General features: G+C 60.5%; 1 protein-coding gene across 1 annotated transcript in view; it reads right to left on the reverse strand.

Annotated features, from left to right (window-relative positions):
- Positions 1 to 806: 806 nt before the first annotated feature.
- Positions 807 to 22,116, reverse strand: part of DLG3 (discs large MAGUK scaffold protein 3) — a 60,918-nt gene continuing 39,608 nt past the window's right edge. The window contains exons 11-21 of the mRNA XM_067303972.1: positions 19,511 to 19,625; positions 12,676 to 12,852; positions 11,491 to 11,566; positions 10,741 to 10,840; positions 6,701 to 6,742; positions 6,199 to 6,249; positions 5,856 to 5,957; positions 5,526 to 5,698; positions 4,820 to 4,929; positions 3,751 to 3,842; positions 807 to 1,978 (exon numbers count right to left, since the gene is read on the reverse strand). Coding sequence (XP_067160073.1) covers positions 1,872 to 1,978; positions 3,751 to 3,842; positions 4,820 to 4,929; positions 5,526 to 5,698; positions 5,856 to 5,957; positions 6,199 to 6,249; positions 6,701 to 6,742; positions 10,741 to 10,840; positions 11,491 to 11,566; positions 12,676 to 12,852; positions 19,511 to 19,625 — 1,145 coding nt within the window. The 3' untranslated portion in view covers positions 807 to 1,871. The remainder of the gene's footprint in view (positions 1,979 to 3,750; positions 3,843 to 4,819; positions 4,930 to 5,525; positions 5,699 to 5,855; positions 5,958 to 6,198; positions 6,250 to 6,700; positions 6,743 to 10,740; positions 10,841 to 11,490; positions 11,567 to 12,675; positions 12,853 to 19,510; positions 19,626 to 22,116) is intronic.

Raw genomic sequence — 22,116 nt, forward strand, 5'->3', positions numbered from 1 at the left:
CGTGCCAGCGGTGGCCGCGCACGCAGCGACAGCCCGGGAGCAGCGCCCTGTGCCACCTGGCAGCATTCACTTATCACTAGTTAAAAGTGGGGGGGGACGACTGGGCCGTGACTTACCTGCTTCTGCTCGTACGGCGACCTCCTCTGTGCCGAGAAACACTACGCACAGGGCTTTCGGAAGGAGGGCGCGCTCGTCTGCCTCGACTAGGGCTCCCCGAAAACGCGGCTTGTTGCCCAAGGCTGCACGAGCTTCCCTGCCGAGCACCGCGCTCCGGCCCTGCGCCTTCGAAGGTGGCAGCCAGCGCAGCCTGGCGGCAGCTCGCCCTCGCCCCGCTAACGGCCGGAGATGTCGAAGAAACGGGAGAAGGGGGGGATGCGCCTTCACCTGCCAAGCCCCAACCTGCAGAGCGGCGAGCGAGGCTGCTCCTGGGGAGGCTCCCGCCGCTTCCAGTGGAAGCGGAGCCGGGAAGCTGGCGCACAGCGAGGGACGGAGGGAGGGACGGAGGGAGGGAGGGCGCGTTTCAGCTGCTGCGCGATTCTGTTACTGACTTGGAAAAGCGCGAGCGTCCGTCCGAGGCGCAGCCGGGGTCCTTTCCTTTCGGCGGCTCACGCAGACGGGAACGCCAGCACGCCGCCACGAGCGGGAACGGAGCGTTTCACCTGTGAGCACAGGGCCGGCCCAACGTCCCCGGGTTTTCCGCAGCGACAAGCACGGCCGGTACGTTTGTTCCAGGTGGCTGGTAGAGTTACTTCCTAACTAAACACCGCAGATCTAGATTCTATTTACAATAGAGCCAGCTTAAAAAATAAGTTAAAAAAATTGGATTTTATACCCGTTCAGTTCATTATTAACAAGAGGAAAAAAAAATGGAATAATGGAAAAAAAAAAAAAAAAGCCAACACAGCAACACAATATGGTTTTGGTTTAACATCAGCTTAAAAAAAATAGAACCAAAAGGAAACCTCTCATGCAAACACAGAGGGTGGTGTGTAAAACAATGTGCAATTTAATATGTAGTATCATCCATTCTCTTGCTCTGCAGCCTCCTGCTCAGTCTATGTCTCCCCGTCTCGCTCAGCTCAGCGGCTGCTGCTCATTCCTGGGTTAGCGGGGGCCGCCGGCCCCTCCTGTCCGCGCAGCGGCCCAGTCTCTGCGGTGACCGGCAGGAAGCCGAGCGGCTGGGAGACGTTCCCAGAGCCCGCGGTACCGTTTGGATCTCGTCCTGCCCAAGTGGACTCCCTATGCCCCGCCGTTGGGACAGAGAAACTGAAAGAGCCTTGCCATAATACAGTACCGTTTAAGAGGTCCCTCCGGTTTCCTAGTCCACACATATATATATATATATATAATATATATATAATATCTCTCTCTATATTATATATAAATTACATATACGGATAAATAAAATGCTTTCTGCTGCCTTTCTGTCGCGCTGTTCGGAGTTGCTCGACAGTCACACTTGGAAAAATGCCCCTGGAGCTCCGGTACTAGCTCATGTTCTCAGAGTCCACTGCGTCACTTGTTTCTTACATTAGTCCTTAGCCGCCTCCTCCCATCTTGATTCTTGGTTTAGTTAATAATAATAATAATAATAATAATAATAATAATAATAAAAAACGACTCTTGAATGGGTTCTCATCTGTCTCTAATGGAGCAATGGGAAGGTCCATGCAGGAATGGTGGGAACAGTCACGTGATGAATGAGATCAGTTCATCCCAACAAAAGAAACAGGACTAGAAAACTCAATTTTGTGACGATCTAAAAAAGGGGGCAGGAATAGTTTTCACATCCCCCCCCTTGGGGCAGAGGGCTCGGGTGGGGTGGGACTTCAGAGATCTTCTGCTCATAGGGAAGCAGACGGGGGACATCTTCAGAGTTTCTCGGGAGACGGGACCCAGATGTAGTGCCCGGACTGGTCCTCAATGATCTGTTTGATTTTGCTGTAGATCTCTTCGAGAGAGTCTCCTTGTACGATGGCTGAAAGAGGAGAGAAGAAGCAACACCCTGAGCCTCCCGTCTGCAGCAAAGGGGCCGGGATAGCACGGCTGGTTAGTAGAGTATGAAACAAGCTACGTCAAAGGAGCTATAGCAGGCACGCGGTGACGCAGAGGGTTCAACCAGCGTGTCCAAGAGGATTAGCGAGAGCTCACGCTGATCCCACGCTGGCAGAGCTACTCGCGGGTACGAGGTGCCAGCCGGGCTGCTAATCAGCCTTACAAGCTGTGTCACACCACCGCGTGCCGAGGCTGCGGGCAGCTGGACACGGCGCGGTGCCGCGGCACGGGACGCGTCGGCTAGGCCTGGCGAGTGCCTCTGCGCGCTCGCCCTCCCCGCCACGCCGCTGCGACCAAGGGCAGGGCCTTCCTCCGCACGCGCGCCGGACGCGTACCCGGAGGTGCTGCATTCGTCCATCTGGTCCAGCCCGCTGCTGAGGGCTCCTCGCATTTGCTACTTCATCCACCGCGGGGTGGGAATGGCAGTGCTGTCACACACATTGGGACAGGCCAGCTCCCTGCCGTCACTCCCAGGATTAATGCTTTCCCAAAGACCAGCAACAACCTCACTGCTTATTGGGGATGCAACACTAAGAACTTCGCCGTGGCTCCCGCGTCAGCAGAGGACGACACACACGGGGCTTTTTGGTAATTCAGCCTGTCTCTGCAGCCAAGCCAGGACTGTCCTCAGTATCTCCGTTCCCTAATTATAAGGTCCTGGCACAGCATTCCCTACAACATCCATCTCTGCACATCACTGACTACTTCCAACAGTGCCTTTTACCTAAGAGCGTTCCCTTCCCAGGTCAACTCCAAACTTTTACTCTCCAGGTGAGACTGCCTGATCGTATGCCATGGCTTCGGCAAACCCACAACGTGCATTTCCTTTGCAGTTCTTGAAAAAGCACCCTACAGCTCTGGAAACTGCTCCCTGACAGAAGTTCTGGGCAAAGCTTTTACCCTGTTTGCACAGATACCTTTTCTCAGCTGAGATCCATCTTTGGTAAATGTTTTGCCTGGAATTTTTCACGGTAGCTGTTAGGTGGGTAATACAGTTTTTGGCAGGATAATTGCTCCTCACTTTAGAGGAAACGGTTATCACATAGTGGATTGAAGACCAGCTTCTCTGCCCCTTTGCTTGCTCATGATTTTCCAGAATGAATCGTTACAAACATTAATTCCTTAGTACACAAGGATGCCTGTGTCATGAGCTGCTCATTTGTGCAGGCACAAACTGCAGGCAGCCCCAGACTGACTCTTCAGCAAAGACTGCTTAGGAAGTCAGCCAAATTTCCAGTCTTTTTTGGGAGATGCTTTATAATAACCCAGGACAGTCTTCATCATTTAGGTCACTTCTTATCTTGCTTCTTTAAAATGACTCTTTTTTTTTGAATATGCTCCTTTTCCCCAGTGCAAGGGGTCTTATTTCCTGTAGCCATGTAGCACCATGAATATATGCTGTGCTTCCCCTGGCTTTTTTTTCCTTTTTTAATTAAAGTTGGTGATAGGCTTTCACCAACTCAGAAAAATCCTGCCTGACAACTTGTCTCCTTCTCTAGAGCAGGTTTACTCTTATCCACTGATCTCTGAACAGTCCCTTTGCAGAGCCACGTTGGCAGAGCGCCATTTCTTTTCGCTTTGGTGAAGCTGGACATTTTCCCATGACCCAGCAGTACGACAGCGCTGGTAAAGAGGTCACAGCTGCCGGCTTAAAAAACAAGAGCAAACAGGCACGAGCCTGCTCGGGACACTCACCTGTAAAATACTCTCCGAACTCTTGCTCGAGTTTCATGGCTTTGTCGAAGACCTTGTTGGCCTGTTCGTATGTCTGCCTCCGGTTCATCTCCCTGCCGTGCACAAAAAGTGGAAGTTTAGCTCTTTTTCTTAGCCATGAACAAAAGCAAAAATAGCCCTCACAGACCCCGGGTGCCAGGGAACCCTCTGCGCAGTGGCGGCAGTGCAAGACCTAGCTCAGAAAGGCACGACCCATCCCCACATGCTCTTTTGCTGCCCTGGCAGTTCATCTAAAGTTCCTTCTATTGCCACCATCCTTTCATTTCACTGTAACACAGACATGGACTGAAATCCAGACAGTCCTCCGAATTTGCAGGGCCACTGCAGAAATCTCTCTGCTTTTCCAGAGTGTGTCGCCACCCTCCTTGCCTAGGTTCTCTCAGGTTTTTACAATACCAAAAATAAGCAGTTCTGCGGGGTGGTAGCTTCTGGCTTGAGAAGGGGCTTTCCGAGTCCCTTTGGTGCCAGCAGAAGCTGTTCTGATCTTCAGAGTCCCCCTCTAGCCACAAAATTTCCCCATAGATAATATTCTCTGTTGCTGCTCCAGAGAGCTGCAAGCTCAGATCGCACGTCCTCTCTGCCTTGTGCTTCCTGGGGCTGCGAGCAGCAGACAAGCAGAAGGTCTCCCTCGGGTACCCAGGAGATGTCCCTCCTCTGCAGTCCCCTGGGGCTGTCCCTGGCCCTGCCACTACCCAGCCGTGACCCAGCACTACGGACTATCGGCAGCTCTCGTGGCTGCACTCAGGGCCCAGGTTACATGGGCCATATTTGTGAACATTTTTACATCTCCTATCCTCTCCGATGCAAATGAAGGGCTTTAGGCCAGAGCAGGGCACGGAGACGGGATGCACCATGGCACTAGAGCTGCTGTGGGACATGGAGGGTCACCACAGGGACAGTAACAGGCCCAGCTGCTCTTAAAAGGGACACGTGCAGCAGCCTCTGCTGCTTCCTAAGCAGCAGCAATATGAACCCCCACCTGTCCAGGGCTAATTGCCCCAGAGAGGCGGAGAACACATGTTGCACTTACATGAGAGCTTCAATGGATTTTGGTTTGATGAAAATGGCAATGGGATAAAGTTGTGCTTGTTGCAACCTCTTGATAGCATTGCCAGATACATCCAGGATGCAGTGCTTCCCCTGGAAAGGAGACGATCAGGATCAGACCTACCCACACAGCCTGCCCTGTGCAGAAAGCAGCTTCCTCCTACAGACATGCTTGCAAAAGACAGGAGACGGGGGACGAAACACCGATCCTGAGACACGGGCCAACTCCCCGTGGCCTTACATCCCTGGCTGCTTAGGGCAGGGCAGCAGCAGCACCAAGGGACTGACTCTTTCGCTGAACATTTGAAGCATTATTATTATTTGAAGCCATCAGTACACTCCAATACACCTGCACAGATGGTATTTCTGCTCCCCCAAGCACCACCGGGCACCTTTGCCCCGTCAACTCCTGAGCACAAGGCTGGTGCTGCCAGTGCCAGGCTTTTGGGTGGCGTTTGGGTAAAGGAGGCAAGACACCGCGGTGGAGCAACACGATCGAGAACAGCAGCCACGTGGCTTGGCAGGACTCTGCGGGGAGGCAGGACTCATTCCTCCTTGCTCAGCGTGGTTACAGCCCTTCACTAACAGCAAGGGGAGAGGAAGAGCAGCGCGAGTGTGGCCAGGGTCAGGCCAGCAGCTGCCCGGCACAGCGAACATCCCGGCACGCAGCCGTGCCGCTTGACACTCACCCTCTCTGCGACCGCCCGCACGGACTGAATGCTGGTCCCGTAGAGGTTGTCGTTGAACTGCCCAGCCTCTATGAACTTATTGTCCTGAATATCCTTCTCCATCTGCTCCCGGGATACGACGAAGTGGTAGTCTTGCCCATCCACCTCGTTCTCGCGCCGAGGCCTGGTGGTGTCTGAAGGAGAGCAGGTTTTGTGAGCCAACCGCGGTTTCACGCGCGAGGCCGTCGGCCCGGGCGCCCTCCCTCCCCGCGCCACCGGCCGCCAGGCTCGAACCCCGCGGCGGGGCCAACCGCCCTCGCGTCCCCCTGCGGAGCTCGCTGCGGGACTTACGCGGCACGCAGGAACCGAACTTGTGCGGGAACTCGGAGATGAGGTCGTCGTTAACCCGGTCCTTCGTCGGCCCCAGGATGATCACCGGTCTCGCGTAGTGAACTGCGAACGGAAGCCGCAAGCTGCGACCAAATTTGCGCTGGGGGAAGCTGACGCTGCCGTCGCTTCTGGCCGCAAGCCGTCCCCAGTCCCGTAGCTCCTGCTGGAGCACCCAGGGGCGCAACGTCCCCGGGGGCGCGAGGAGCTGCCCTGCTCGGCGGCTGCAGGCTGTGACCGGGGACGTCGGATGCAACGCCCGCGGCACGCCAGAGCGGAGGCAGGGCGGCTCGGCGCCCACACTTACTTTCTTGCCGCGTCACCGGTTCGTACGACAGAATAGCGTCCTCTTGTCCTTCTGAAACAGAGCCAGGGAGAGGCAGGTGAGCGCTCGCACCGGTCCTGACAGCCCGAGGTGGGCTCTGTGCTTGCAAAGAGCCTGCTCAGGCCCCGGCCGGTCTCCCCGCTGCCCCACGCCGCAAGCCAGGCTGTCCTCACCTCGATGCAGCCCCCGGCATGCAGCTGCCAGCCTTAGCCGCAGTTACAGGGGACGGTGACACCCGCCGCCTGCCTGCTGTGCTCCAGAGCCAAGGCTCTTTGGGGGTTTGACCTGCAGCTCTTGCCCACGCTCCCCCCTTCTCCACCCCCCGTGCACAGGTCCAGACCGAAGTGGCGCTGGAGAGAGGCCTTGCCGACGCAAGCCGCTGAAGGAAGTGCCAGCTTCCAAACCCGGACGCCGCCGGGATGGCAGCGCCGCGATGCGCACGCGGACACGCGGAGGCGCAGGCGCGGGACGGGCGCGCACTTACTGGAACTGCTCTCGCTGTCGCTGGTGTTGGACGTGACGCCCTCTGCAAGGCAACGAGAGAGGGAGCCGTTCAGAGCCGGCGCCGCCGGCGCTCGCCGAGGGCCCGGGGGGGATGGCGGGGCAGGGGCGAGCTGGGCGCTACAGCACCAGCCCCGCGAGAAACGCCTCCGGCCCTTCGCCGCTGCCCCAGGGAGATCCGGGGATCGGCACCAGGAACCTCACGCTTTGCTATCCTGCGGCGAGGGGAGACGCCGCGCGTGCCAGGAGAGGGATGTCCCTTAGGGCCGGCGGCCGCGCAGCAGCCCTGGCCCGGGGTCTTTGGGTCCCCAAAGCGGACGAGGCCAGGTGCTGCGCGGCGGGAAGGGTGCTGGAGAGGAGAGGGAGCCAGCGTAGCATGCACGCGGAGCGAGGGGACGGCCCACCGCCACGGCGGGACGGGGTGAGCCTACCTCCGGGGACGGCGCTGGGACTCCCAGAGCCCAGGCAGTGACAGGACGGGACAGAGTTCGGGGCTCTGCTCGCTCAGGCTGACGCCAGCGCTGGGGCCTCCCGGGCGGCGGAGCCGAGGGCTCCTGGCAGGCGCTTTGCAGCTCTGGGTTTGGCTGCGGGCAGCCTGGCCGCCTCCGAGGAAGCTGGAAGCGCTTCGAAGTGCTTCCACCTGCCCCCGAGGAAGGAGGCCGCCGGGAACCCGGCTCTCGGCCATCGCCGCCTCCTGCCCGCGCCGGCAGCGGCTCCGACTTGCCAAAAACAGGGCGGCCGGCTCAAAACGCGGCCCGGCTCCGAGCGAGAGAAGGCACGGCTCGCTCCGGGGGCCGCAAGCGGTCGCCAGCGCGGGCGCGCTCGGGGCACGGCAGAAATCCGCCGCGTGCCCTCCCAAAAGCCCCGGGGCGCCTCGTCCCCAGCACCCAGCCGGGGGGCACCCAGCGGCGGCGGCGGCCTCCCCCCGGCACCGGCAGGCATGCCAGCAATGGAAAGGGAGCGGTGCGCGTTCAGATTCGACTTACTCAGGTTCTTTGCTCCATAATAATCGTCACTTAACCCAGGGAAGTCCTGATTTCACAGACAGCGAGAAGTAGGAGAGGGGGAGAAAAGAGAGCGCAGGAGAGGGGGAGTCAGAGAGAGGGGAGGAAGAAGACAGAGCCAGGTGAGCATTAGTGACGAGAGTGCGCAACGGCCCAGAGCTGCAACTGCAAGTGAGGTTAAGAGATTTTTTTTCGGAGGCGACGCAGCCCACTGACTGCCACGTCTCGCCGTGCGCTGCCAGAGCAACCCCAGCCGAGCACCCTCTCGTGCCCGGCCTGGCAGCCCTGCGAGGCCACCGAGGGCCGGCAGGCGATCCGCTCCGTCAAATACTCCGGAGGGAAGCGCAGCCTGGGAAATGCTGCCGCGTCCGCTAAGCGAGCACTTCCAAGCCCGGAGCCGCCGGCAAGCAGGGCCGAGGCTTTGCTCCACGACGCCTCACTTGGCTTTTTCGCGGGCCGCAGCAGCTCTGGGCTCCCCTAGGTTATCCCTGCCCCGCTGGAGGGGAGAAGAGCGCTGCTATTCCTCTAAAGGCATTTTTCCCCAGCTATGCGCTTTAGCTGCCCATGCCCAGCGCTGGCACGGGCCGTGAAAACACGGAGGAAGGAGCACCCACCGCCAGCAGCACACCAGGAACAGAGACAGCGCAGCAGAGCACGGTAAGGGAGCTGGCTGCAGGCTCCTCCGACGTGGACTGGCAAAGCTGGACCGAGCCTGCCCTGTCCCCCCCTACCATATGTCAGCGCACCGCAGGGCTGGCCAAGAAAGTGCCTCGACAAGCCTTTGGTTCTGGGCACGGAGCTGACCGGAGCCGTGAAGGCCGTTAGGTGAAAGCCCCTACCTGTCCCTGCACCCTGCCGCCCTCCTCCCACCCCACACCCTTTCCATCCTAGGCTTTTCTACTCCCTGCTTCCAAACCACCTCCTCCTCCAGAGCACGGCAGCAGCACAGGCCACATCCTCAGCCTTTCCCACAACCCGGGGAGCAAGAGCGGGGACCGGTGTCAGCCACCAGCTGCAGGCGCACCGGAGCTCTGCGCTGCACACGCGGTGAAGCGTCTGCACCCCGCTGGCAACGCACGGGGAGCCGGGAGAGAAGAGCCTGGCCGTTGCAGACGGGGCCTGTTCTACCATGTTGAGACTTCTCAGCACGCTACAGGTAGAGGGGGCTGCCGCGAGCCCAGCCACGGGCTCTGCAGGCGTTACGACAGCTACCTGGACAGGCGCAGTTTGGCCATCGCTGCAGGCGGGAGGCTCGCAGCGGCTGCTAAGCTCGCTGAAATCTGGCTGCGAGCATCTCATGCCCCCGGGCGAGGGATCTGGGCAGCTCCAGCCACCATGCAATGCCCCCGCGCCAAGCCCAGGAGAGCCGGCAGCGGCGATGCATCCATCGCCCTGGCACCGGGGGAGGGAGACCGCTCTCCTTGCCCACCTCCTCTTCGCGTTACTGCAAGGACCATGGCTCTGCCCATGGACGCTTGCTGAAGGAGCGGATGCAGCTGAGCATCTGGAAAAAGGAGGGCTGGGTGAGGCGAGCAGCCGTGCCTGGCAAGGGCAGGCTGCGCTCTCCTGCAGCGGATACTGCGGGGAACTAGCCCCCATCTCCATGATGACCTCTCTGCTCTGCAGAGCCTGATGCAGCTCCTTCTCAACCGATTTCTATCTCCTGGCTTTCCCCAATGTAACGCGCCTGCTCCAGGCTCCAGCTGATGTAAGGATTTGGGGTGACAAGCTGCATGTCCCAGAGAATGAAAGGGCAATTCTCAAGCCTAGAGCTGTGCCCAGGACTCTGCCTGCCCTCCCTTTCTCCTGTCCTCATTTAACACCCAAGATGTGCCTGTGCCGCCCCCGGCCAGCTTGCTGGCAGGAGGGGAGGGAGAAGGCAGCTTCCTGAGCAGACACCGGGGAGCCGCGGTGAATCTGCAGACAGTGAGGGAGCTGCCAGATGAGAGCTGGGTATTCCCCAGAGTCTGGAGCCAACTACCGAAGCCACGTCTCCGTCACTGCACGTCGGCAGCTCCCCTGCACGGCAGGGCACGGCTCCCTCATGCCCACAGTGTTTCACCCACGGGAAGGGCTGAGCTGGTCAGGAAGATGTAGCTCGGAGTCTCTTACTTCCATGGGAGGTAGCAGGCACAGCCAGGACATCCCCAGCCCCTCAGCCCTTCCCAATACAGGAGACAACCTTCGAGCAGCTCAGCCTGCCCCTTGCTCTGGGAGGGGAGCGGCTCTTGGCAGGCATAGGGGCAACGGAGGGAGCAGAGCCCACAGCGCATGGGAGAGAGCAGCAGGAGGCAGAGCAGAGGTTTAGGCAAGTGTAAACTTGTGAAAGGATGAAGACATCGAACATGAGAGACAGGAAGAGAGGGAGAACCTGTGAACACGCCAGAGGCTGGACAAAGATCTGGCCAGAGGCAGCTGGACGTGCGGCAGCTGGGAGAGCCTGCCTGCCGTCAGGCCTCTCGGCTGGGAGTTCGGCGGGTGCAAAGGGATGAGAACAAGTGATGAGGTCCCTCTCGTCTTGGCGGCATCAGCCCCAAGCACTACAGGAGCCACCGCCGCTTTTATTTCTAGCTCCATTTTCTCCCTAGCTGAAGCCGTGACTGAAGAGCACAGAACCTGATCCAAGCACTGCGCAGCCGCTGAGGGGAAAGCAAGGCAGGTTGCTGATACTTCTCCCACCAGCATTCAGCAAGGGAGGGAAGATGCCTTCTCCCCAGATCTCCCGAAGGAGGGAACTGCTCCTAGGGTCAAATCTGTGCCTGATTATGCCTAGGAAACCACTGGCTGGGAGTAAAGCCTGGGGAACGGGCTCCGAGGAGCCTGTTGGTACTGCACAACGCATACCTGGCCTCTGCCTGCTGGGGTAAAGCCTTGCAGAAGTGGTGCAATTTGGCCCGATGCAGGCAGGTGCCAGGCTCACTGGCAACGAAAATGGGTTGAGCCTCTCCTGCCCCGAGGCGGGAGGTGGGGGACTGGGTGGGGATTGCACGCTTGTCCTCTCTGGCCAGCTGCTACTTACGTTCCTGTCCGCTGCTCTCCTGGGCCAGGTTCTCTTTGCTCTTGTAAAATGGAAACTTTCGGGAGAGGCGGAAACTCTTTTTACGTTTCGTTTTGATCGACTGTGAAGAACATGGAGATGGAAGGGAGGACAGAAAAAACAATGGCGTTTAACGCATGCAAGAAAAATTAAAATGAAGAGACAATGAGGAGCTGTGCCAGGGCGGTTACCCTTAAATGAAATCATGAAGATTACATGAAAACTATAATGCAGGAGAAAAATTAAGTGTAGAGAAAAATGCGTTTTTAGGGATGTTGGGAAGCTGACTAGCCAATCAGCAGTTTTGCAGGAGCAAGGCCATTCTCCCTTCCTCATCTCTTTGCTCAAGCACTTGTACGTGGGAGGTTACACTCATCTGCATGAGTTGCCTGCAGTCAGCTCCAAGCCACCGGTGTTGTGCACGGGCCGCGGTGGCACGTGCTCTGCTCCCTGCGCCTCTGCAAGGACATTCTGCTACAGACCTGGGTGTCCTTCACCAGCGCTTTCACATCTTCTCCTGCTCAAACCCCTGCACAGTCAAGGCAGATTCGTGCTGGGCCAGGCCAGGCAGGTGGATGCCTGAAAAGTCCAGTTGCTCTGCTCTTTGCTCTGTTTTGGTAACACTCCAGCTGCCACCTGAGCGGGGAACGCTGCACTGTCCGCTCGGATTCATCCTGCCCCCGCTAACTACAGGCTCAGGACGACCTGCTGCGTCCCACCTCCAGCACTTACCCTGTTGGACTCTATCATGCCAGTCCTGGCGTGGAACTTCACTGTTTTCAACCGCGCTCTCTCCTTCTTTTCCACCCTGATTGGAAGTTAAAAGGGAGAAAGATCTGCTAGTCCTGCGTACGTGATCCTCCCCCTGCCAGGCCCGATGTGGTGCTCAGCTGCCCAGGCAGTTCAGAGCATCCTTGGGTGGTGGTCCCCTCCGTGAAGGAGGGCTCCTTTCCTGGGATGGACTGAGGTGGCAGCCTGTCCTGGGTCTGACCAAGACCAGGACCCCGGGAGACTGAAAACCACACTCAAAGTCTGCAGGAGTAGGAGAGGGAACAAACCAGCCTTCCTGGGAGGGGGAGGGATGGAGGATGAATGAAGATGGGGCACACATGCGTGTGAGGAACTTCTCCTCAGCTCTGGGAGGAGTCCCAGAGGGGATGAAGGCCAGCTCACCTTCTGGACAGCAAGGATGAGCGTATACTTTGGAGAAGCAGTGTGGAGGGAGCAGGGCTCTGCTCAAACCCTGCTCCCGTGTCACTCAGCTTGGCTCTGCCACAGGACGTGTTAGCACCGACTTCTACAGCAGGAGATGACTGCTGTGCTCACAGAAGCTGTGCAAACAGCCAGCAAGCTGCAGGCAGCAGCAGGGGACAAACACCTCCGAGTGACAATGCCCGTCTCACCCCCCAGGATCAGTCTGAACCTGGGGCCCACAGAGGCTGAAGACCTGCAGGTGGTGGTTAGCCAGCTCCTCTGCTCTCTGGGCTCTACAACGGCTCATTTAATGAGACTTGGCTCACAGAGCTGGACAGACTGTTGGTGGCTGCAAAGAACAGCCTTGTACTTGTGATATTGCTGTGACTTTGCTCCCGCACGGAGCCCAGAATTGGCTAACGCCAGTTCTCCATCCCCACGGGCACCACGTGCTGGATGTTACACAGCTGAGGGCTCCCATCCTGACCTGGAAAACACCTCCTCAAGGAGACCTGCCTACAGCCCCAGCTTGCAACCCTGGCGCCCTTCACGCTGCACTGCCGCAGCGGGGCAGATGGGCTCCTAGCACTGAGACCGCAGGGAGAGTCCTGCCATGTGGCACCGCCTCGAGCAGCTCCGGGCACGGGACCCCGAGGGCTGCCAGGCCTGCGGAGAGCAGGGTCAAGGCACCGTGCGTGACGGCTCCTGCTGATGGGCACTCACCTTTTCTTGCTGGGGATGACCCCAATCTGCTCGCTCTCGCCATGGGGCGTCACAAGCCTGGCTTGCCACCACTCATCGTCGGAGGCGTTGATGACATGGAGAATGTCCCCGTAGGAGAAGCTGAGCCCCTGACTGGGCAAGCAACTGTCCCGGGTCCTGTCATAGTCAAACAGGGCTCTGCAAAAGAGCAGAGAGAGGAGTGAAGCCTTCCCTGACCGAGCTGAGCAGCGGGCAAGGCAGGTGGGGGCAACACACCAGCCCCAGCACTGCAGACCTCCTAGGGCACTGCCACCCTAGGATCTTCAAGGATTTAAATCATCCTTTTGGAAACCCTCCTGCCACGGTTAGCTGTGCTGCATAGCTAATAGCACACCCTTTCTTGCACAGGCTGAAGTGCTCAATACAAACCCAAAAGTGTGTGATACAGAAACAACAGATCTGGACCAACAAACTGGCTCTTGACCTTAGCTGCAAGGTACGCACGAACCACACGCATGTGGAAAAACGCTGTGGTTAGAAAGCAGGTCGACACTCAAACGTTCAAAGTTCCCACAGTCCCACGAATATACACCAGCACGTGCACATCCCAGGGGGCACTTTCAAAAAGCCACCCCAGCTCCTCGTCCGCCCACCTCCCCTCTGCAGGAGCCCAGCAAGGACCCCTCCTGGGCTCCCACCGTGTCCAGCACGAGCAGTCCCTGCCCCAGTCTCCTCTGCGTGCTGCCCACCAGCTCGCTCCACCCGCAAACACCTTCTGCCCTGCCGGCCACGGCTGCAGGGGCCGAGCCGTGTCCTGGTCTCGGTGCGTGCTGCAAAAGCGTATCCCTCCCCGCTGGCCAGCGGGACGACAAAAATACAACCGTCTTTTCTTGCTCTGCACATGAGCTGGGCCTCTCACCTTCCGGGCGCAGCACAGCGAGTCCTAGAGAGGCGAAGGCGCAGAGCGGGCAGGCTCCCCCCTCGTGCGCGGGGTACGAACCCCTGCCTGCGGAGCCGGCAGCAGAGGAACGGCGCAGAGCGACCGGCTGACCTGCCGTCCCGCCTCGGGGACTAAGAGGGCTTTTAAGAGAGAGAGAGGATATCATCTCGCCCTGCTGCTGGGGCGCAGCCACACAGAAATAGGCTGCAGGGCATTTTTAGAATTGGCTTTTATTTACGTACGCGGGGATTTTATTCCCGAGACTGTGAGTTATGAATCCCTCTGAATGTTTATCTGCCTTCCTCAACTGTTCCTTTCCAGACTTTTAAGTACTTCCCCTAAGAACAGTTTATTTAGTTTACAACACAAGAGCTTCATCTTCAATATTAAACTATCCAGCTACAGAAAAGATTAATTTCTGCTGTTTTTTTTTAACTCAGGAAGGGGAACAGTAATATTCTTCCTGCACAAGTGACCGAAGGCTTTAGCACGTCCCGGCACTGCAGCCCTTACCCACGAGCTGCTCTCGGTGGCTTCCCACGTAACTAGTTCTCGCAACATCAGATCTCAAAACCAAGCGCACTCGTTCTCCTCGGACCCGAGCACGGACAAGGCTTCCTCGAAGCAGGCTCAGAGCCTGCTGGTTTGCGTGCAAGCAACCCACGGCAGCACCGGCTGCACCTTCCAGCCACCGTGGGAAGCTGCTTGTTACCAGGAGACTTTTCAAAATCCTCCCTTCTCCTTTGCCTTCCTCATCTGCGCCAGGCTGAGATCAGCCTCCAGCACGACCTTTGCAAGGCACAATAGCAACCTTCAGCTCAGCGTTTCAGGTCCATCCAGGGGTCGAACATTTACGGTCTTATTCCCCTTCTTCTCTGCCGTGTTGCTGAGAGACTGCCCACGGAGAACAGGAGGAACCAAGCACGCAGAGGAAGGAACAACCTGGATGAGACATAGGGGGCTGCCTTTGAAGAGAGGGGGGAAACACAACAAGCAACACCCCCTGCCCCACTCATCAGCCCCTTCCAGTACAAGGAGCCCTCAGGGGGCCTGAGACAACACAGTACAAGTGTCACTGATGTTTAAGCTCGGTCCCTTTAACTGTGGCTCCTTAAATAGTAAAAGCAACAGGCATGCTGTGCATCAGCCTCCAGCAGAGCTAGCCGCCTAGATGACTCAAAAATCGTTTCCCTGCTACGTTTAACGAGAAACCTCTCCTTGCCCTGCACTGCTGACAGAGGTGGCTTGGGGGGAGAGAGTGCAGGTTGCCCCATGGTGGGTCATGCAGCTCTGAACGAGCTAGGGCTCGTTTCTCTGGGGGACCAGAGGAAAACAGCAATTCCTGCAGGGCCAGGAAAGCTGCCTTTGCCCCCAGGCCCCTGCTTCTGCCCACTGCACTGACTGGCTAAATCATATGTACCTGGTGGAGCGGATGCAGCTGCAGGAAAAGCGACAGGTTGGTTTGGCTTAGACTAGGCAGCCAACATCTACCTGCAGGTCCTTATGCTCAGTGAGTGTCAATGTGCAAGATGGGAAGAGCTGGGAATCATCCAGGCCGGAAAAAAAAACCTTATACAAGAAACCATTCCTTCTGAGCGTACCTCAGCTCGGTGTCCATAAGGTGCCTTCTGCTTCCCAAGCGTAAGGCACAAGGGGACAGTAGCACCCACCCGCACAAGAGACAGCGAGTCTAGATGCCAGATCTGGTTTGCAATGCTGAGAAGACAGACACAGCTGCCTTTGGACAGAATGGCCCCGGAGCCAGCTCCAGCAAGAGTCTCGTGCCAGCTCCATCCAGGGCAGGGACGGCAGAGAGACCGCGAGGCAGACCACCGAAAAGCAGCAGCAAGCTGAAGCAACACTTGCAGCCATCTCCAGCCACCTTTCTTCAACACTGCCAAGGGAGCACAGGGCAAGAAAACCTTCCAGGCCACTTGGGATCGGGCAAGTTGGTTGGTCAAAACAGCTTGAACAGGGAGGAGGAGAACAGGAGACCCCTTCAGCTCCGGCTAGGGGAGGTCTCTTTGCGAAGCAACCTCAACGCAGCCAACGCTCGCTGCCTTGCTGCAGTCCTGCACCTCCGGGTTCATCCAGCCACCAGCTCCATCTCCCATTTCCAGCCTGCTCAAGGCCATGGCTCACCCGCTATTGCTGAACCAATTATCGGTCCTGCAGGAGCCTCTGGAGAACAGAAACCTGGCACAACCCCCCTTCCTCCACACGCGGCGCTCGGAGCCAACTGCAGAACACTGCAGGGCCCTTGGGCTAGAGGCGAGAAAGCCTCGCGGCATCCGCTCCCTGCCAAAAGATAAGGCTGCTGCTGCTGCTGCGCGGCTGGCACACCCCTGCGAGAGCGAGCGATTAGGGACAAAGAAAGAGCGAGAGCCCCGCAGAACTGGTCGGGCAGGTTCCAAAATCAAGGCCAAAATAAACACGGGGCGCGCGGCTTTCCCCGGCGAGCAAGCGCGCCTCGCTGCGCACCGTCATCGGGCCCCATGCACCTGCGCTGGCGGCACGCACCGGCTCCCGGGCAGAGGCTGTCCAGCTCGTGCCTAGCACCACCGCACCGCCGTGGCCGTGCCGTGGCCTGCGGGGGGAGAAGAGGGGGAGAGCTCAGGCAAGCACAGCTCGGTCCCGGAGCCATACGCTGCCCAGGCACAGCAGGGAACAGCCCCGGGCAGGTCTGAAGGGTCACTCACGCGTTGCTGGCAGCAGAGTTACTGCTGTGCTGCCAGGGGAAGGACGTGGCCGGAGCGACGCGGGGCAGCGGAGCTGATGGCCGGGAGCGCGGCCAGCTCCTCTGCACGCCCGGAAAGGGATCCTTAAACTTGAATTTGCTTTGTCCGCGTGACGCTCCAGGATCAAGGCACAAAACGTTCCGATGACAGTCACGGCCCCGGCCTCGGCGGGATTTGTGCCGAGGCACGCGGCATCTCTTCCAAAGGGCCCAGCGACTGTTTCCTCAAGGCGGTATCTGCTCCCGGCGGACAAGCCCCAACGCTCCCAGGGAAAGAGCGCAGCCGAGACGCCCCCCCGGCTGCGCCGAGCCCCGGCTGCGGGCATGGGGTGCACGAGACAGACGGCAGCGTGTCCGCGCTCCGCTCTGCCCCCGGGCCGGTTCGCGGCACGTGGTCGTTGGCGCGAACAGACATCGGAGCAGATGGTTTGGCTGGAGGGCAGGAGAGCGCCGTGCCAGGGACTCGCCACGGCCTCGCTCCCGAGGCCCTGGCCCAAAGCGAGCCTGCCCCCGGCCAAGCCGGGCACGGCCCCTGAGCCGCTCTGTGGTCTGCTCCGGCCGACTTTGCCTCCGTGGGATGGCTGGGAGTGGAGGGACGCGGTGGCCGGCGAGCCCGGCTCTCCTCCGCCCGTGCCGTGAAAAACAAACCCCGGCGGGCGAGGAGCCGCCGGCCACGGAGGAACCGGAGCGGGACGGCACAGCGCGAGGATGCGGCCGGCCCGCCGGCGGCCCCGGTGACATCAGGCCGCGGGAGCCTCGCGGGGCTGACTCAAGCAGTTCGGGAGCGATTCCCGTAATTGCTGCCGTGTCCGCAACGCGGCGGCGCGGCCGGTTTCAGGCAAACCGTGCTCGAAACTACCCCGCCCAGCAGGGCTGGGGCGGCCCAGACGCAGGCTCGCGGAGCCGAGCGCCGCTTCCGACCCGGCCACGGCAGCCAGCCGCTGGGGAAGGGCTGGGTGGGAAGGGCCGGCCTCGCACCGGCTGGGAGAGGGAAGCCCCCACCGGACTCACCCGCTCGCTAAGAGGCGGCTTAGCTCCCGCCGGCGGGTCCCAGCGCCGCAGCGGCTGCGCGAGCGGCTCGGCGGGATGCGGGTGGGCTCCAGCCCGCCGGCGCTCGGGGCCCCTTCTCCCGGGGGGCGGCGGGCGGCTCTCGGAAGATGCACGACGCTAAAGGCAGCCCCCCGGGGCAGCCCGATGGCGGGGGGCTCTCGGGTTTGCAGGCGCGCCCGGCTGCACGCAGCAGCTCCCCAAGCAGGGGGTGGGAGACTTGCAGGCTCGCTTCAGCCCGGACCCAGCCGAAACCACGCTCCATGCGTGAGGAGCCCATTACGGCAACTCTTTCCTCATGCCGGGCAACAGCCATCCTGGAGACGTGGGTTCAGGCACCAGGCCCCTCTCCGCAGCCCGCTTTCTCCGGCCACGCAGGCTGAGGCTGAAGAAGCCTCAGCTCCCGTCATCCTCGGCGCGCGGCGTCCCGTGCTCCTGCCAACCCCCCCTGCAGCAAGGCTGCTTGCTCCCTCCCGCAGCAGGCTGCGCAGCGTGAGGATTTACGGGATTATTTTAATTAACAGGTTAAAATTAGCTGCTAGCCATCGCTCCGCTGATTCTTATCTGGAGCGAAGGTGCCGCGGCAAGCCAGGAGAGCAGTGCCAGAATCCCGGATCCCGCGCAGCGAGCGGAGGCGCAGGGCTGCGACGGCACACGAGCTGCAGCAGCTACCGGGCTAGCGCTGTGCTGCTGCTTAACCCCCGCCTGCTCCGAGCCTGGCCCCGCGCCAAAAGCACGGCTAGGGATCAAAGCAATAATCTTCCTAAGAGCTCATCTCCCCTCCAGCCAGATCCTGCCACAGGAACAGCAGGGGAGGAGACGGAGAGAAGCCAGTTAGTGGAGAGCGGTTAGCAGAGAGGCCCCGTGCGCTGCCCCGAGCCACCGGCAGCCGCAGCTGGAAGAAGCCCCTGCGCAGCCCCACTCCGGGGTCTCGCTCCCCGGAGAACAGGACGCACAGGGCAGAAGCGGCACCGCACGGGGCGGCTACTGCAAGGGGAGATGCTAGGACTGCTACCAAGCTCAGCTCAGGGAGAGCCACCCACTGGCCTGCCCTGTCCTGCGGGTTGCGGTACGGGTGCACGGCACTGCCCAGCGGGGACGGGCACTGCTGGCATCAGGACTTCAGCTAATCGCTCATGCCAGTGCCTGGCATCTTCCCTCAGATCCTCGTTTCCTCCATCGCCGATAGTTCGCCCTGGGAACCAGCCGCACGGCTGCAGCGCGGCCCAGTTCTGCGCGGAGGAACCAGTGCTTTCCCAGGCGCAGCAGCTTTGAGAAAAGGCATTCAAATGCAAAGCACTCAGCCACGAGCCAGCGGCGCAAAAAAAAAATCACTGTTCCCTCCAGCACCCTTTTTGCCTTGTGCCTTTCTCATAACGCGTGCTTCTCTTGCCCCGCAGCGGCAGGGAAACTTGCCCTCCAAAGGGGCAAGACACCCGTCCGCAACGATGCTGCGAGGGTGCAAGGATGCAGCCAAGGTTGGCGCGGGAGCCCGAACCCAGGGACGAGCTGCTTGTCGCTAAGGCTGCCCTGACGCATCCTCCTTCCTCATCCCCACCGCCAGGCAGACCCGCAGGAACCATGGACGTCTCCCGGGAAGCGCACGGGCGTCAGCACCTGCCTGCCGCGGCCGAGGCCGACACGGCCCTTGCGTGTGCAGAGACGGGCTTCCCCGCCAGCGCCTGCGCAGAGCTGAACCACACCGTGAGGCTGGTACACCAAGACACGCAGCCAGAAACTCCTCCCTTGGGAGGAAGGGTCACCTCCTCCTCCTCCTCCTCAGTGCAAAACTGGGAATGAGATCACCAGAGGCACCAAGTGGCCACGGAGCCAGGAGGTGTGGGCTAGCGTTGAGCTGTTCTACCTCTCGCGCACGCAGAAGGAAGGCCCTTCCCCACGCCACGTATGCAATCCCAGGCTACGGGCAGAGCAAACCAACGCAGCCCCGCTGCAGCAGCGAGGCCGTGCAGACCCATCTCACGCACAGGACTGTCCCATCCTGCGTTTTCCACCCGCGGGAAGCTGTGGGGCGATACCCTGTCCCATCCGCCCACCCCAGGCTGCCTAGAGCGAGGACGAGGGGGAGACAGGCAGCAAGTTCCTGCAACGGCGACGCGGGAGGTGAGCCTTACCGGACGTAGAGGGATCTCTTCTCGCTTGTCCGGAGCGAGCCAGAGCCGGAGCTCATGCTGCTGTTCATCATCTGCTCTCTCAAGTCGTGGATCTTTGACTCAAAGCGGCTGTATTCTGTGGAGAGACACAACGTCAGTCCAGGCAGGAGCTGCCCGTAAGCCACCACCATGGCCCGAGCAGGGCTGAACCAGCAAGCTGCCGTTAGGTCCAGTAAGCACCAAGGGAGGCAACTACAGCCTGTCCACGAGGAATCTCGCCCGTGGCCCCGTCCCCCTCCACATACGACAAGCGAGGCTGCAACCAAAGGAGCTGCAGTGCCCTACGCGACCTGGGGCAGAGCATCCAGAGAAGGGAGGACACCAGGTGCTGCCAAACGCACCGTGAACACCAGCCCGGCCTGTTCCTCCAGGGAAGGAGCACAGATGATGGCTGCTGACACCTCCAGCGACGGTGAGCTGCAGCTCTGCCGGACAAGGGCCAGGCAGGGCTGGGGCCGCGCGTCCTGCACGCTCCTGTCCCAGGGCAGCAGTCGCTGCCTCTGAGCAAGGCACAGAGAAGAAGAGCAGGAGACTGTCACCCGCTTGCCAAAGCGGCAGGACACGACTGCAGCTCGCTGGGGGAGGCGACAGCCCCTTGCTGCGGGTCCCGACCCACCGCTCTCCACCAGCGGCAAAGACCTGCATCCAGAGCGCGCGCAGGGGAGGAGAAGGGACCGCTGATACTCAGCCACCAGGGCCGGGGACAAGGCAAGAGCCCCGCACACGGCACGGCCCCAGCGCGGGAGCCAAAGCCGCCCCTGCTTCCGCATACCTTGCGGTCCCTCAGCCTGAGCCCGGCTCGCAGGGATGCAAACTGCATCCCGGCAGCGGGAATCGCTCTCAGCCTTAGAAAGGAAGGGGGAGAGGAGGAATTCACCTTTCATCGCCTACATCCCGGGCAACGCAGGCAGCGCACGGCTCGCTGGCGGCAGGAAACCTGCCGGAGAAGCCGTGAGACCCTCCGGGCGGCCCCGGCACCTGCCCGCGGGGCTGCTGCGAGGGCAGCTGCCAACACCCGCAGCTCCTCCCGCCGCCCCGGGCCCTGCCAGCGACCGACCTTCGGCTGGGTGTAAAGGTCGGAAAGCAGAGGGTGGAGGCACCGCTCCCACTTATCCAGAGCGGACTGGGGAAGGTTCGCTCCCGTGTGGCAGGAGGACAGAGCGGCAGTGATCCCAGCTGCCAAGGCCTTCCCGGGCTTAGGAATATTTTGCCTTTCCCGACGGTCGCGAAAGCCCCCGCGGCGGCGCAAGCGGCGCGTTACCGCCAGAGCAGAAGCGCAGTTTCCCTCCCGCAGCAGATCCAGGGCAAGCAGCGAAGCGCCGGCTTGGCAAAACCGCCGCCGCCGGGTGCCAGTTCGCCTGGAGGCCGGGAGCGCGGCAGGCAGAGCGCGCGGCGCGCGCGCGGGGGTGGGACGCCGGCTCTAATCCCTCCCCGGCTGATCCCCAGCGAGGAGCTGCCTCCGGCCTCCTCAGCTGCCGGCACGCGCGCGGATCCCGCGGCCGGCCGACGGGAGGGGAGCCGCGGAGGCGGAGAGGACGGGCAGAGAGGAGGGAACGGCGAGGGCTGCCCGCCACCCTAGGGAGCGAAACGGCAGCAGCCTCAGCACCGGCTGGTGAACGCGGCTCGGGGAAACGCATTGCCCTGTAAAGCCGCGCGCACGTTTGCCACCCGCCACTGCTAAAAATACGAGGCGCTCTGGTTTCAGAGTTCGTCTCTGACACCCTCTGGGTGATGTTTCCACCGGGCTCGGGCTTTTCACTGCCTTGGTTTCCTCCTCGCGGGCAGGCTAACCTTGTCAAGGGTGGAGCTGAAGGGGTTAAACAGCAAGACTCAGGCACGCTGGAGACCCAGTCCTGCAGGGAGGTAAAAAGCTCCCTGCAAAGCTGCCTCTCCCGGCAGCCCCCGAACAGCCCCGCTCCCGCGCCGCCTTCCCCAGCCCTGCCTGGAGGGAGCAGAGGCCCCGCCGCCCTTTCCTTGCTTTATTCCCCTTAAAGCAAACAAAGCCCCTGCGGGCCGTGCGATCCCCCCGGGGCGGGAGCTGAGCTGTTACAGATAACGTCTTCTCCTTTTCAACCTCGCCCCGCAGCTTCGGGACCCTACGGGAGGACAGGAGGAGACTCGCCGCCCGCGCACGCAGCGACACCGGGACGAAGCACAGCGCCGCGCGCAGGACGCGCACCGCTGCTCGCCGCCCTCGAAAGCCCGCAGACGAGGATAACCTAGAGCGGCCGGCTCACCGGGGGCGTGCGGACAACCTGCCCTCGATTTTATCCCGCGTGCTGCGTGCGAGAGGCAGCCCCCGACCGTACAGTCGGAGCGACTGCTCTACCCGCGTGGATGCATGCAGGGCTCACGATCTCCTTTCTGCACTTAAGAGCCAGACTGGCATTTCTGCTTAAAAAGACAAAGATTAAAAAAAAAAAAGAGATGCAAACAGCCCCCAACCCGCACACGCTAATCCCACAGCTGTACCAAGGAGCCGCGCTAGAGCTTTGCAGCCTCGGCCTCTGAAGCTCGCTCTGCTGGTTTGCACAAAACCCCAAACCCCAGCGCTCGCAGCGTGGGCC

This window comes from Apteryx mantelli, chromosome 13 (assembly GCF_036417845.1).
Source record: "Apteryx mantelli isolate bAptMan1 chromosome 13, bAptMan1.hap1, whole genome shotgun sequence".
Taxonomy (NCBI): Eukaryota; Metazoa; Chordata; class Aves; order Apterygiformes; family Apterygidae; genus Apteryx; species Apteryx mantelli.